We start from the raw sequence: 17,540 nt of genomic DNA, 5'->3' as shown, positions 1-17,540 counted from the left end.
TATTCAGGGTACGTCATAAATTCGTGTAAACTTCATAAGCTCAATAATAAAAGAAGTACTGCTAAGAATTTTTTTTTTAGATTTGTGCGAATATGATCAGAGACATCGAATTTCTTACCATGTATACATGTCCCACTGAGACATTTTATGCAAATTGAGCAAACATAAACAAATCGTAATAACATGACATTGTGCATTTATTTTAAAGTAAGAGATGTTTGCCCTAACAACCCATCTAAATGTATTAGGCGCGTCACTATATTTATTACAGATGAGTGTAGCATGTCAACACCGATGCCACATATGGTACTTGGAATGGCGTATTTCAGTTCCATCAAAATAACTAAAGAACCCCGTTGCACACAAAATATTAAGCATTATCATAGCCAAGAATTTTCCGGGGTAAAGTCTGGTGATCGAGAAAGCCTTCAACTTACAACCCCGATTTATCACTCGGTCTTCAGTGAAAGTGTCCGACAGGAATGTCCTGGCTGTATGTACAAAGTAGGGCGGGATATTATCTTCCATAAAGATGACGACAGGTAACGCATGTCTTTCTTGCAGGCACAACTTAGGCGCTCAAAGGCGTAACATACCGTTCTGCAGTGATTATATAGGTTACAGAAATACAATATATAGGCTAATGCCAAAAAAAAAAAAGAGAAGGCTCAGAGTAAAACATGTAATTAAATCATACCAAACAATCAAATAAGGAGAACGCAATGGTTTTGTCCAGTACTCACGAGAATTTGACATCGTTCAGATAAGAACTATTTTGCATATTGATGTTCCCATACAAAGAAAAGTGTCCCTCCTCCGTCCACATGACGTTCAACAATCATTGTGAATCACATTCCATTTATGCTATCGCCTATGTTTTAGCAAAGTTCTGTCTTTCGTATGCATCGGCCGATAATAACTGGTGAAGTACCTGTATTTAGTATGGATATAAATCTAAGATTCCTTGCAGAACATATGAATCATCGATTACGGAATCTCCGTTATTCTACTTGCTCCACGAGCACTGTTATTCCTCTTTGGTATTTCAATTGCCAATTTTTCCATGACACTTTTTAAAACATGGACGGAGTCTGCGTATATTTTCGAGGACGAACCTCCAAACTCGTCTTTTCAAAACATTATACTAACTTCAGTATCCCATTCAATGAAACAGAGCATTCAATGTCCATTTTTTTTTGTATGCCTTTCTCAATGCGGAATTTTCTTAGTGCACTTATTGTGGAAGCATTTTTATGGAAAAGTTTATTCTCCAATTCCCGATATATTAACGATAACACAGTGCTAGAATCCAAAAACGAATTCATTTCCAGTCAAGTGATTTATAGCTTGATTTGCAGAAAACATCAATCGGAGAGCCCTCTTTCGGTTACATCTGGAATCATGTTTTATACATGCAAAAAAATATCAATGTCTCTAATCAAATTCGTGTAAAACGAATTTTTTTTCTGAGCATTACTTCTTTTATTATGAATTTTTGAGCATGACGCATCCTGTACAATTTAGGTAGCTGTAGAGTAAATATAAAATGTAAACTGAATTTAATTAATTGGAATATCAGTTTGCCTTACATTTTGCGCATGTGAATTTATCTGAACAAATGAGTTTTTGAAAAGCGATCCATTTCTTGAACGTACATTCTACAGAATATTGAACTGAGGAAGTAGAAACCAAATTAGGAGATAACCAATTTGTATCATTCGTTCACAAAAGAATTCTATAATATCAGCAGTTACATCTGTTACAGAATTTTAATAGAATATGGATTCGTCACACTTTTGATTAATAATAAATAAAACCAATTTAGAAATATGTTTCAAATTAAATTATAATATAAAAATTTTCAAATAACAAGAATTAATGCATTGTGCCGTTAACTGCTTTCATTTATGTAATCAAAGATTGCCATTTCTCAAAAATGACGTTTGTTTATTTTATTTTTAAATATTAAAAAGATATTCGTAATTGCGACTTACCCTTTCCAACGTGATTTCTTCATAAACCCAGTCTTCTTCGCCATTCGCCTGCAAAAGGAGAAAGTAAAAATTAATTTTTTTGAGTAAATGAGTCATACATACAATAAATTCAACAAAATAATTATCAGGAAAATTCGTTCAAGTAAAATCATTTTCAGAATCTTAAGTTGATCATAACTGTTGAAGACAATAGGAACCAAGAATAATGCTGTCATGACGAGAAGCTGCATTTTTTTAAATGCTTGCATTTAATTTCAGATAAAGAGAAAATACCTAAATGTACAAGAAAAATAGAAAATAAGATTGAGATATTTTTCATCAATTCTAAAAAGTAAATAGTATTTATAACACTTTGTGTTTTATTTTAAATTGGGAGTTCTAGCTCAAGCATTATACATAAACAGTTATTCTGAATATGTTTTATTAAATATTTATCAAAACATTCAACTATCTATTCAAACTGTAAAATACACTTTCAGAACATCCAAGTTATTGAAAATATTTACTACATAATTTTGGTAATTGTGCAAATATTTGAAGCTTTGTAAACAGTGCTTTTGATGGATGTCTAAAAAGAATGATTTTATACAAATTGTATAATTTGCTGAAAAAGTTTTTTCACAGTTTCCATTATGAAGCATCTGCCTTATATCTAGAAGGAAATATGCAGAGTCTCATTCTTCAAGTCGTAGGATATATAAAATTTGCCCTTAAAGAAAGTAGTGATTGATAGTTTAATGAACGAAATCCATTGAAATCGCAAACTAACTTCTCCGACTTGCCCTGAGACAGACGAATAAAACTGAAAGAACAAACCTCAAAGACAGCAAAACTGCTGCGAACTATGATTGAATCCCAATGCTTATCACCGACCAATGTGCAACTCTTCCCTTGGAAAGTAGGTTCCATCATCGATGGGGGATAGCCAACACTCACCTCTGTCTGTACCCACCAGAGCCGCGAGAAGCAACATAACAACCACCGTACCGAAAATTTCTCATCCTCATTTTTGAGGTGCCTCCCAGTTGGAGAAAAATCCATTGAAAAAAAATATTCGTTATCTAAAATGTTACAAATTTGATTTAATACAGATTTTTTAGAAACAGGAAGGATATTTGATTATTCGTTTTGACAACAGAAGGAATGTGAAAAATTGGATTATTCTTTTGCTGTCTCTGTCGACCAATTGAATTTCAGGGAAATATTCACTATGTTTAAATTCAGTAATGCATAATTCCATGATTCCCTCAATAAAGAATTTTAAACATCAAATTTTTACAGCTATTAAAATTTTTAATTTTAATAATCTCATTTTTTTTCTGTTTATTGTACTGTTAATTCTCGAATTCGAAAATGCTTTGGGCTTTTCGCATGCGTCAGAAGACGTTTATTTCATCAAAAATGGAGTTAGAGGAAATATGAAGAGAGGAGATGTATGCATTTTGCAACAAGGTGAACACAGATAATTCGGGGAATTAAGAAAGAGACGTAATAAAATCCCTTAGCGCATTACCCCTTATAGAAGTATACAATAGTCGAAAATGTCTTGTATAGGGGTTCTGAAACCAACAGTATACATACGCCTTCCTAGTAGAGTTAAATTCTTTATATCACATCATATCAAAGTACCGTTAAAAACGCAACTGTCCGGCTGATTCATCTTCTAATTGCACATTATCTTTCGTAGTAATGAAGTTTCAGTTTATAATTTCTCATATACAATTGCACAGATAAAAGCATAATCTTTCTTCTATTGTTGAAAATAAAAGAAGGAAATCAAAAAATAAATACTTGTAACAATGAAAACTGTTTGAATTTCATTGAAATGATGATTATGATGAAATGATTATTATCCGAAAATTACGCAAAAACAATTTACAAAATCATTGAAATTTAAGTAAATGTTTCAATTGGCACTTAGTTTAATAATAAGAAGAAATTTTAGAATTTTAAAATAATGTAAAAATTTATTATGCAAATATATCATGAGAAACATAAGAATTTAATTTAATTAGTTAATATCCAATTGAAATTTCAAAAATCTTACTAGCAAGCACTCTCTTACACAGTCTCTTACTAAAACCTTACTCAATGCCATCTTTATTCTAAAAATCTGCTAAATTTGATAACTTTAAGTACGATAGAGCGAAATGGTCTGTATAACAAACGATTTGGCCTGAGAAGCGCCATCCGATTCTTAGATACAGAAAAACTCGCGATTTTTTTTGTAAGAAATGTATACATATTAATACGTATATGTTGTTCGATTCTATAAGAATCAAAATTTTTAACACTTCACAATTTTGAGGCCCTGTATAAATACTTTTTCTCTTTAAAAATATAGCAAAGTTTCTGAAAAATTCAAAGAACAAATATCATTTAAGTAGCATAAACGATTCTAACGTTCAAAGATTATAGTAGAACGTTCTGATGATTTACACAGTTTGTGAACAATCATCAGAATTTCACCCAAAGAACCTTTAAAAAATGTACATAGTTTCTTTTTCACTTTTAATTTTATATTTTGTTGAAGTTTCTGCTTTCATCTGCAAAGTTTGTTGCAACTTCTTCCGACAATTTGATATCCCACATTTGTTTCTTCTTTTACCCTTCCTATGACAACAATAACAAATGGAAAAACAAATCTCGCATGCAACATCATTTCTCCTTTTGCTTGTTGTATGAGATGTTTAGTTTCGGATATAAAAATCTATGATGAAGTATCATCATCAGATTTGTTGACAGCCTGAAATATTTTTTACGCAAATATCTCAGGCATTTTGATTGAGCACTGAGAAAAAAAAAAGGAATCAAAAGGTATCTAAATAATAATGCATATAAATAAAACTGGCTATTTTTGAACGTAATAATATTTAAATTCTGAGTTTAAAGTAACGATTTGTAGAGTCATTCACCAATGTTATAAATGTTATAATAAAAAATAAAAGTTACCAATATAAGGCATTATAAAATACCTAGCTCATTTGTTTACCTATTTTAACGTAGTTTTCTGCTAAGGAAAGAAATCATTTTTGCAAGCTGGAAGACGAATTTAGATTCCTTTCCTTATGTTTAGTAAAATGTATGCATTTTTGCGCAAGAATGTAGCAGTATTCTGAGAAAATAAAAATAAACTTAAATGTATGTTTACATATTTCAGGTTTACTGAAGTGATAAGCAGCATATTTTAAAAGAATTAAATTATTATGCATTATTATATGCACCTGCAGGTAATCATTTTCATTGGAGGAGAAAGAATTCCATTCCCCTACCATTTCCATTTTTAATTTTGCTAAGATTGGAATTACATGGATGAAAAAAGTGAAGTGCAATTGATTTCTGATAATTTTCCAATGAAACATCATATCTAAATCGAAAATCAATCGACATACCCTTAACTTCTGAAGATTGGAAACGATCATAAAGATTTTACTTAAAATGTTTTTCGTTGCGATACGAAAATAATGCGACTAATTTGAATTAGCTTTCTATCTTCAATGCATAAAAATTTTACAAAAATGAAAACATATTATCCTTTAAACTGAAAGTTCATCTCCGAATAAGCTCAAGATTCAGTTTTTTCACAACATACCTCTTTTGTGAGTTCACAAGTGCTTATTATCATTCAGTTGGCAGTATTATTATTCAGTTTAGTAATGTTTATTTAACGTTATTTAAAAAATAAAACTTCGTTTTTATTAAGATCTTTCTTGACCAAAGAAGCAATCAGAGGGGAAATTCTTAAATACTGATTGTTAAATGAGAAAGCAGATCAATCACGTGTTCTCTGTTAGATGTAAATAAATAAATGTAAATTATTTAGAGATTTCATATTCACTATTAATAATAACTAATTTTAGTTATTCATAAAAGTAATATTTAATTACTTAGGATAATTTTATAAGTTTTCGATTTAAAAGTAATTGTAATTACCAAAGTTTAAGAACACGTGAGAAGCTCGTAAAGAACAGACAATCCCAATAATGTTATTTTTTATTCTAATACAGCACAGGTATTTGAGTCTAATACAGTAGTCTAATAATACTCTATATATTTATCAAAAAAATCCTTATTAATCAGTAAAAATGTATTTTTACTGATTAATAAGGCAGAAAACACCTTCGGAACTAGATAATTCTAATAGAAATAATTTTCAAAACATTCAGAAGAAATTGAAAAGATTTAATGATTTTCTATTGAATTAAAGGAGACTTAAGAAAGAAATTCAAAGCAATAATTATTTTAATAAAAACTGCTAATATATATTTAAATAAATTTGTTATGAATAGATCAATTTTTTCTAATTATTCTGGTCAAATATTTTAACAAACTATTTAAAAAAAGTAAATAAGCAACGTGATACTCACTCTTCCAGTGAAAATAAAGTATTAATTATCAATGAAAATGTTCCACTTTATATCTGTAACCTTAATTTGATTATTTGGAGCAAAAAAAAAAAAAAAATGTGAAAACAAATATTTTAAATGAAGCATGAATATAGCAATAGTTTTTTCGTGGTATCAATATTTACAATGCAGAATTCTTTAAAATTCTGCGAATATAAGTTCCTCCAAACCATTTCTTATTTCTAAAATGTCAAAATTGGTTTTATTACATCATAATTTTTAACTTTGTTAAACAATACGACTTAGAAAGCTTTAAAATCTTATCAAGAAAAACGTGATCTTAATGAAGCATCAAAAATATAAAAGTATATTCCATAGCTATTATTTGTTTCGGACAAGATTAGACCAAAGAAATATGGCCAATAAATATTATGGAAACGAGTTTAAACTTGAAACAAATCAGATGAAAAGCAATTTTTCGTGGCGAATTTTATTCGATATCGAAGCTGACATTTACAACATTAATCAGGATCCTCTATCGTTATGAAAAAAAGCAACAATTTATATTTGACACCAAAAATTTAAGCAAAATATTTATTCCGAATGCAGAAATTTCTTCTAAAGAAAACAAATTGCAACATACATCTCAATTGTTATGGAAGACAATATTATCATCTAACGCTGTCCATCAAGATTTCTAATCTCTAGATTTTTAACATTTTCTTTTCTCAGCTGATAAGACATACAAAATAATATAAACTCTCTAAGTATTCGCCCTTTGTTCTTCTTATTCTTATACTGTTAAGAAACATCAAGATTATTTGCAGTCGTCCATGTTTGTTAAAACAATAACGTCTTTTGAAATATGTATAGTTGGCGAAGGTATTTGAAACTGTATCCATACCACCATTTCTACTCAGAACTACGAAATGATGTATATTTGGCGGAACTTTTCAAGCGGCTCCAACGTTTTCTCAGATTATGCTTTGTTATCAAGATTTTTTCTTTTCGTTGATGTTCCTATATTTATCGAATCACGTTTATCAGCATTCAAAGATATACAATATTTACTGTCCGAACAATCTGTCTCCACTAATAAGCTATTTCTTATTGCTTGTTTTTGAAAATCTTGGAGTAACCTGAATGATCTTTACAAACTCTTCCTCTATGTAAAGAAAATCGTTTTGACCCGAGTCATAGCTATCAAAAAATTGTGAAAATTCTCCAAATTGACATTTTTTATGTGTCATAGGTATATGAGGATTCAAATATATTCTTGTTGCATAGGATATCTAGAAAGTAAAATATCACCATAGAATTTTGCACTTATCTTGACATACGGTTGAAACTTTCTAGGTACCATCTGAAATCAATATTGATGGTTAACAAACCGTTTGCGCAACGTTCGTTTCAAACATTAATTTATCATTTTCAAAATTTACGAAAATCCAATTAACTTCAGAAAAGAGACCATCAGAGAGTTGTTTTATAGTCCTTCATCCTACACACCAGAATTAGTACAAAATACAGCAAGGATGTTAATTAATAATTTTCAAACGTAGTGCCATATATTTTATGTGCGTGCACATTTTCTATAAATATGAATTGTAATATTTAATTATTATTCAATTGTTATATAACATTTTGAATTCCTTTACATTATACGAGACTAGTAATCTAAAACTTTATGGAAAACATTTTTTTTCAAAAGCATCCAGATATTGGATAAAAACATATTCAACGATTTATTTCTTTTAAAATCTTTTATTTTTAGATACTTTATTATACTCGTTACATAAACAGTTCTCTATCACAAAAACAATGTTATATATGTGTATATAGCACAAATGATATTTTAAAGAAAAAAATTAAGTTATTTTGCTAATTTATCTCAAAATACAGTATTAGGCTATTTCAAGTATCACAGACACAACAACTCTGCTATAAGTGGAAAGTTTCAGACTTACCGTGTACCCTGGGGGGTACATAGGCGATTTCAAATCGAACATCAAACTCAACCACCGCCTCATCTTGGCGAAAAGTAGGTGTCAAAAGGTCACTTCATGCACAAAATCGTTTCGAAAACACACTCTCGAAACCAGAATAAAAACTCACAAGCACCATTTAGCAAGAGATATAACATTCTGAAATAGCTGTTCTTTCTTCAGAGATAGGGTCCCTACAGCTTGGTAACTACGGTAACACTATCTTTTGCTTTGTTATTATTTTTTTCAGCGCGATAAGCTTCGCCAAAAAATGCAGGTAAACGCTGATAACGGAGTCATTTCAAGTGGGCTTCTTGCCGTTTGGTCCTCGTCCACTGTATCTTTTTGTTGCTTTTATTTCACGTATATTGTTTTGAATACAAGAGCAGGATAACGGTGGAAATGAGACGATGCAGCAGACCATTACGGCAATGTAGGGATTCTTTGGCTGATTAAAGATAAATGATTGCCTTTTTGTTTTTTCATAGATAATATTTCTTTGAAGGTGCCTTACACGTGCCAGTAAAATAATTTTTTCTTATTCCTGACCTTATTGACTTTCTTAGCATATAAAACCTACAAATAGAGAACGATGACCAAGAATGATGCAGTTTCTGATGATAGTTTTTACAACAGAATCAATTCATGCTTACACGCTGCGTGTCAATACTTTATATATTAAAAGATTAGATCTGTTTGAAATTGGAGTATTAAATCTCAAATGAACTATACAGAGTTAAATTCATCATCAATTAAATTCTGAAATCAAATGCGCATCTTACAGGGAAAAATAAGAATTAATGTCTCCGCAAATAGTAAAACAATGCTTTGTTAGATGATAGAACAAATACATAGATATGCTTGCCTTTTGTTTGTGACATGTGATCTGATGATGCATCTACAGTTTGGTTGAATCACCTCTATAGGGTAGTAGTGTTACCTTTTAAGTACTTATAAAGTAATACTTCTTCGGATTACTTCTTGAAAAAAGCGCCAATATTGACGCTTTATGTGAAGAAAGTATTACAGAAATCACGCGGAGAAATCGAGTGGATGTCTTCTTAAAAAAAATCCATTTGCAAACAATAATTCGTACTGAATAAGTTAAAATTCTACTTTGATAAGTTTTTGTGGAAAAAAATATCACATTTGGTTAATATAGAAAATATTTATAAAGATTTTTTTTTGTATTTTATGGTTTGAAAATATGAAATCTCTTGTCTTTACTTCAGTCTCATTGGGTAGTTCCTTAGGATAGCTTTCTTTATAGAAAAAATACTTTAACAGTTTAATAGTGTTGTTTTCAGAATAAACACCATGATTTTATTGTCATCAGTTACTTTGATAATAAAAATATTTATAAAGATAAGCAAACTATTGCTAGATTAAATCTATGGAGTACACTTTTGTAACCATAATGTGCACAGTCAACTCGAGAAAAAAATAAGAAAAGAAAATAATTTATTAACAAAGCTCCACTGATTTAGCAAATAGTATTTTCATTTAAAGATATTTTATAGTTGTTTTAATGCTTCACAATATGAAAAAAAAAAAATGAAAATTTCATGCTATTTATCATTTGAGCCCAAATTTTAAAAATATGGATAAAAATACGGCCATTCATTAATTCAAGAACTAGATAATATATTTCTAACAATAAATAATTTGCAAAAATTTAACCAAATCATATAAGAAACCTCTAAACTTGAAAATTTTTGCTTTATACCTCTTTTTAGCCAATAAAGCCTTTTTTTTTCTAAATTTTAAAACGCTTTTGCCACTTAACTGGTACATTTCATTCATCAGTGTCATCATTTCATTAAAAACAAAATTACTAAAGTTTTGTAACCGAATCAATATTATTAACGATTTACGACGTTAAGTTATCGTATTTACTTATAAAAGTACAGAACATTAGACGATTAACCTCTTGATGGATTTGGTTTTTAAATCGATATGCAGCTACTCTTTGGATCTTAGCCAGCATACCAAATTTTATCCACCCAGCAATATTCGTTTTATAATTATCGTGTTAACTTATAATTGGACAGCCGGGCAAACAAAATTTTTAAGAATGAATTTCGTTCAAAATTTGATGGAAGCTACAAATTTGTTATAACGATTATGTACCGAATTTCATTCAACTATCTCAAAGTGGTTTTAAGCATTGTTCTCTCAAATAGAAGCGATTCATAACATATACAAAGGCAGACAGACAGAAGAATATAATCCCAAAAAAATGTGTTTTTTGGACTCAGAGCTCTGAAATTTCATCGAGGCATAATATTTTGACTAGTAGTTTTTTTCTCTCTATATCCTTCACATAGAAAAAAGTAGAAAAATGGTGCTTTCCACGCAAGCAAGGGGATATTTTTAACCTTAAGAGAATATTAATTGCAAAAATAAATTAGTTCACATTTTTTAAATAGTTCCAAAGATATTACATAATACCTCCTTTAAATCTTGAAATCTCCATTGCCTAATTTTTCGTTGTCGCGATCTTTCTAGTCGATATTAATTCACAAACAGAAAAGAATGCATTGCGAAGCCCCAGTTTTTTTTAAATCACATTAATTAATCTTTTCGAAGATAACAGCGTTTAAAAAGTAATTATCGACTTACAACTTCGATATTTTTTACTTTTCCTTTAATCATAATTTATAACTGAGTGTCTCAATACTCACTTAACAAGCAATAAATGAAAGGAGAGGCAATGAAGAAATCGCTACTGAGCTGTTAATTTACCCAAATAAGTTTTAACGAACGGCTCAGCACTGAGCCGCTAATGCTCTCCCCCTTAACTGCAGCTAAGAGCTTTACACAAGTTGTTAATTAGTTTCGTTTAAATCGGGAAGTTCTTGAACTCTTTCGCGAAGGCGATTCATTTTTCTGAATCGATGGAAATTTCCCAAATTGCGACTCCTTCAGCGGAGCTGCTTTTGTTGGGAAAATTCAGCATTCTGTCTTCTTGGAAGTTTTACGGTGGTTGAACTGCCAAGAATGTCAGCCATCACATTCAGTCCACAACTTCATTCATCACTACGAGACAAGGCTCTTGAAAGAGCTTCGAGCTAACAATGGAAAGTCTTTATAGAATGAAATATTTTACATCCTAAGATGGGACGTCTTTTAATGACATGGAATTCTTTATGTGTGAACTGGAAACTTAATTTGAGACGAAAATGTCATCCATATTCGTACGATGTATTTTGGAGTGGGACAAAGATTTTTTTTTGGTTATTATATTAAAAAATAATTTTTTAGACTACTGTATAAATTTGTTGTATGCGCATTATCCCAAAACTGATACATACAGGGATCAATAAAGAATGCATTTAAAAAAAGCAAAAAATGAAAAATTATCAACAGAAGCATGGTAAAAATTGTAAAAGGCACAATATTCACAAAAGAAATAAAGGCAGTAAGTCGCTGAAAAATGTATTAATCTCTACTACTTCTAAAAATGAATGTGTGTATGCCTTTTATGCTCTACAAGCAGAGCCACTTATACCTAGAATTACGAAACTTGGCAAAGAAATACTTTGGAATGTGAAAATGTGTACATTGGGGTGATTATTCTGAAATTTTAATCAATTAAAAAACCCAGAATTCTGATGTTTTTTGCAATAGCCTACGAAAGTTCTTCCATAAAAATGATATTTACTCCGTTTTAAAGTCCAAAAATTATTTTTTAAATGGTTCCAATTTAGGAGCTGTAGAATTCGTATAGATTTAATTAAATTTTAAATACATTTTTAAGAATATTTCAGTATTATATTTTCAATGCTGTGAATAAAACAAAAAACGTATTTATTGTTTCATCAAATTTTTTGATTGCGTTATTCTCTTCCATTGTAGAAAGCTAAAGATTTTTTTTTAAATATTGATGTAACTTACAGGACGAATAAAAATGTGAAGTTACAAAATTGTTATATAAATTTAGAAGCTAAATAAGCCAGACATAATAGTGCTATGATGTCATGGAGCTGGTCTCCATTAAAAAAGCTCATATGCAGAATTAACAGAACATATGCAATACTATTAAAATAATGCGGTTTTAATCTTTGATAATTTTACAAAATCATGCACATGAAGATTTATCTAAACGATTTAAGTGAAATTAAACATATCTAATATCTGCGGTGAACCAGTTAATCTCTAAAAGCAACTAATAGTTTAATAAATTTGGTACTAATAAATGATAAACAAGAGAGAAATATACATAAAGTATGTAAAGATTCAAAATGACTAGTTATTGCCAAAATGCTTATTATAAGAAAGATTTAAACATTATTTGCTAAAATTCACTCGTAACACATTCTCTACATAATTTTTTTTTTTTTTTTTTTTGCGGATTAAAAATTTTAATATGAATTGTTTATTGATCTACAATTCCTGTTTCGATCAACCTATATTTTTACATAACATTAGCAATAATCATATTCCTGATGTCAATTCGTATGGTTTTGCTCGAAATGTTACCATTTCCAAAAGAAATTTCTTTCAATTGTATAGATTTTTTTGGAAAAAATTCTGTATTATGATTTTGATACAATTTTCGAAGAATACGAAAATATTAAGAAAATCGGGTCATTTTAAGATATTCACAAAAAGTAATACCAAGCAGTTAAGCAAAAGATTTTTTCAGAGTATAAACTGCGAGATTATTTAAGTAGTTTATTCTAAAGTATATAATAAAGTTCAAGTCACGACTTTTAAAGGATTTATTCTGAGTTCTATCTACAAACATTAGTTTTCTTCTTTATTTTGCAAGAATAGAAACTTAATTGAAACTAAGAAACTTGATTTCTTGATTAAATATTTGATTTAATTTAATTCTTGATTTAAACATTGTACAAGTAACTTATTAACTTGAGTGATTAAAACGATTTAGTAAGAATGTCCTATTCTCGTTTAAAATCAAATAAACAACCTTCGTTGAAGAATCTGCTCCTTATTTTAATTGCCAAGTTATCAACTATAAAATAGTTCTATCTATAAGATGGATCTATCTCCAATCCTGATGATAGTAAAATTTCTATAATCATGACTACTGAGTAAATTAGCATCAGCAGTTGCAGAAGTAGAGCTGGAGTGAAACCATATAGATGGCACTGACAAATTTAGGAAATAAATTAAAATCTGAAGAATAGCTTTAGTTTTTTCTTGCATATTATTATTGTTTAGGAGTAATTTGCTTGTGACATATTATGGAATTTATATAAGCAATTTAAATTGTTCTCTTAGCATATATAATGCTCTAAAAGTTACTAGTTAAAAATTTCAGTGACATTTTTTATTTGTCAGTGGATTCTTGTTTTGAGTTTAATGAACAATTACCAAGGTATTTACACTTTATTTAATCTTCTGAAGATAAATATTATATTTTTGATGTTTTCAGTTTGGTAAGCTTAAGCATTTCACGCTAGGAAATTGGTCGAGCCATCTAGTAGACTAATCTCCTAGTCGATGTCTAACCATCTTGGCAGATGTGCATAAAAGAGTTCCAATTTCGACCAATTTTAATTGAGAACTATCTAATTTTATATCTTGTACTGCATTTGATATAGCATTCGCTTTCATTTCCCATATTTTTTTATTCCCATAACGGGGTTTTACATAATTTCTGACATCATTAACTTTGAAATAAATAATGAAGTAAATTTCAAGATATTTTGGAGATTTTTGTCTTTGTTTTTCAGTCTCCGGTACTTATTTCCCTCTCTTGCTATAAAACAGCTCTCTTCAACATGTTCCAGAATACAAACTATCGCTTATCTTCAGCTTCTGAAGCCGATCAAATCTTTTTTAGGGTCTGGTCTCCGATCTCAACTCTCATCTTAGGATGATCATTTTCACTCCAGGTGGTTATTATGGTATGATCATGGGTACTTGACCCATAAGAACAATTCCTATAAAGTTCTTTCAATGAGAAGTGACGCCACAGTCTCATGATAAATGTAATTGAGCATATTATCTAACTTAAGAGTCAGTTCACAATAAAAATAATAATGCAAAATGGATTTTTCACCGCAAAAAAATAATGTGTACGGCATTTGAAGTGCATCTATCTGAGCATAAACTAAATCACTCTTTTAATATCTGTAACAAAACTTCTTAAACCAAAATACATCGTTTTTAAAACCGTATTATTATTTTTAATTTTTAAATAGTTGAAATTAAAAAAAAAAACGTGCACGGCATTTGAATCGCCCTTTTTAATATTTGTAACAAAAACTCCTTGCATCAAAATAGATCGTTTTTTAAACCGTATTATTCCATTTAATTTTTAAGCATTTGAAAAAATAAAAAAAAAATATGGTAGGCCTACTTTACAGACAAAACATGAAAATGCTTCACATATTGGCAGTTGTGATTTTCGGCATAAAATATTCTAATCTAAGAAGTTCAATATTTTTAAAACTTTTCAACAAATGGAAAATAAATTATGGTTGTCAAAAATAAAAATATACAAAATTTCTTGAAAAAAATGATGTGCAATTACATATTTGCATGTCTATATTTTTCGTGGGAACAATTATAAGACTAATATATTCCGTTTAGTAACCGTATTAAAACATGTATAAAGGATTTTAAGGAAATAAAATTTAAAATATTATGTATATGATGTACTAACAGTTAAAAAAAATTTAAATATCTGACTCAGTGAAAAATATTTTTAAACGTTAAGGTTATTATAAATGTCTATAAATTCGATAAAAATAAATTTCTACGACTAATTTTACGACGATAAAAATTGAAGCCAATTAGAAACTAGAAAATCTAAACAAATCAAATTTTAGTAACTGCTATTTTGGAACAAATGAGCTAAATTAACTATTCATATATCTTAACAACAAAAAGACCTGTGCACAAGCTCGATTTCTTAAATTTGCAAAATAGCCATGAAAGAAAATTTCTTCATAAAAAAACACTGGAAGTGTATAGGTAGATGTTACAAAAGCACTTCAAGATGTTTATAGAATGTTTTTTCTTCTTTTCGCCTCTATGTATGCTTGTTCCAGATACCAGCACGCTTTACCGAAGCAAACAACACCTATGCTGTTGACGTAATTTCATTTGTTATCTTGCCTCTGAAATATCTGTGTTCCTCGTGTAGCTCTCGAGAGCGCCATTTTGACTCATTTTTATGACGTCACGTTCTTCATCGCGTGACTACGGCAGGAAGATAATTTTATTTAGTTTTTGGTAACGCTAAAAGTTTGATGAATTCTTTAGGCAGTAGAAAATTTTATAACTCTGTTAAGCGGAATTCGTTTCGGCGATGCTGGAAAGCAAAACAACAAGAGTAAAAGCAGCAGCTTTTGAATAGATTTTAAGCGAGAAACTTTCATAGAGAAGCAAGTTACGTGAGCTCTTAGAAATTGAGAATCGTGCATCTTATCGTGCAATGGCTAAAAGATATTTATTAAATTTTAAAATGCATTTTGCAGAGATGGTAATAATAATATAAGAAATGCAAGTGCAAATATAGTTGATTGATTCAATAAACGAATAAAGCTAAACAGTTTATGTTAGAGTGCCCCAATTAAGTGGGACAAGTGCTTATTTTCCTAACTAGGGCACTTAGATATATAATACCATTTACAGAGATTCTTTACATAAGGCTGGAAATTGTATGGAAAACGTTTTGGCCTCTGTGGAGATAAATTATAAAATAAATTTTTATTCAGCCATCGTAGAGCAGAAAGTCAATAAAATGTTTCTCTTTTAATCATCAATTCACAAACAAATTTTCAAGCTTCTGTCAACGAATTTGTAGAAATTCATTAGATTCTTAATTAAGAGGGGCTTATCTCAAATTTAGATGGAGTCCCTTATTTTTGATATACAAATTTACTCATTGAAAAATCATGTATGCAAATAATTGTGGAGTAACGTTTTAACTAATCGTCATGATCTTAGCGAAATTTACCAATTACATATATTGTTCACTGTGAATGATCTACAGTTGCATATCCGACATAAAAAAATGTGAAGTCATTTGGAATTAAATTTTAAGAGATTTCAGAGTAGTGCCAAAACGAGACAGAAAATAAAATTCTTAGCTCGCATAAGTGCGCGTGTTATTAATCTTCCCTTAAGAATGACGCATTTCAAATAAAGAGGAAAGCTTTTAAAACCCGAAGATTTATACTGAATGCAATCGTAATCCTGGCATAGTTTCTGAAGAATGCAAAACGCCGTTTTCTGAGTCCCCGGCATATTTCTAGGAAAAGTATTTACAAAACGATTTCACTATGGCAAGCGACAGAATCACGGAGTGGCTGCCGCTTTACACACTTTGGGTAAATTAAATTGGTATGGGAAATATAATAAAATTAAAACTACAGGTTACTTAAATCTGCATGGAGAAGCAGGAGAATGAAGCATTATTTAAGTAATATAGAAATGGACATTAATATTTATTTAACAAATTAAACTTATGCTAGTGAAGTGAAAGTATGTTTTGATAACCAGCTGTTCGTATATCCAAATATGTCAAAGCTGAAAGCATTTCAACGAAATAATGGCTCCATGTAACGTTCGTTCACTCCATGCATAGCTATTATCATAACTTAATTGACGTTTAGAATTTTGCACTTTGGACTTACTTCAAATAAAATAAAATTTCTATTTTCAGCGAAATAAAATGGAAGTTTGCACTGATAATCTGAATTGAAATTTCAGTTATAAAAACCACCATTTTTTGAATGATAAAAATCCACTCTTCGTGTGAGAGAATCATCATCAGTGATAATTTTTTTTTTTATAAATGTAAAGCGTGCCATTCGAGAAATCCATTAACCCCCCACATTTTATATGGCAGGGCGCTGAATGGTGATCAATATATTCAGTTAATTTTGAATGGCATTGTGTTTGAATTAATTGGATTAATTATCTTTTATAATGATTTCTTACGTGTAGTTGTAGTAATCTTTGATTGTGCTTTCTTATTTGGGGTTGTAGCCAGTTGAAATTCCCCATTACCACATCTTGGCTGTAAGTAGTTGACGTAGATTTCCTTGAAAAGAGAATTTGTTTACAAGAACCAACTTGATCATCAACTTGATTTTAATTTAAAGGGTCGCTTACGTTTTTTTTTTTTTTTTTTTTTTGCTTATAGCATGTCTTCTACAGATGAAATAGATCTAAAGTCTATCCTGATTTCAAGAATATTCTGATTTCAAGAAGAATATCTTATTTCATGAAGC

General features: G+C 29.7%; 1 protein-coding gene across 14 annotated transcripts in view; it reads right to left on the bottom strand.

Annotated features, from left to right (window-relative positions):
* The window catches only part of LOC129962641 (disks large 1 tumor suppressor protein-like), a 402,450-nt gene that overhangs the window by 114,536 nt on the left and 270,374 nt on the right, over positions 1–17,540 (bottom strand). For 13 of the 14 annotated variants that reach the window (XM_056076505.1, XM_056076514.1, XM_056076510.1 and 10 more), the window contains one exon: positions 1,995–2,042. In XM_056076505.1, the coding sequence (XP_055932480.1) occupies positions 1,995–2,042 (48 nt within the window). Of the gene's footprint in view, positions 1–1,994; positions 2,043–8,307; positions 8,495–17,540 lie in introns of those variants that run through there. The other variant, XM_056076519.1, reaches the window with a different exon arrangement.

Source organism: Argiope bruennichi, chromosome 3, assembly GCF_947563725.1.
Source record: "Argiope bruennichi chromosome 3, qqArgBrue1.1, whole genome shotgun sequence".
NCBI lineage: Eukaryota > Metazoa > Arthropoda > Arachnida > Araneae > Araneidae > Argiope > Argiope bruennichi.
The sequence above is the reverse complement of the archived record's forward strand: the minus strand, read 5'-3'. Positions and strand labels throughout refer to the sequence as shown.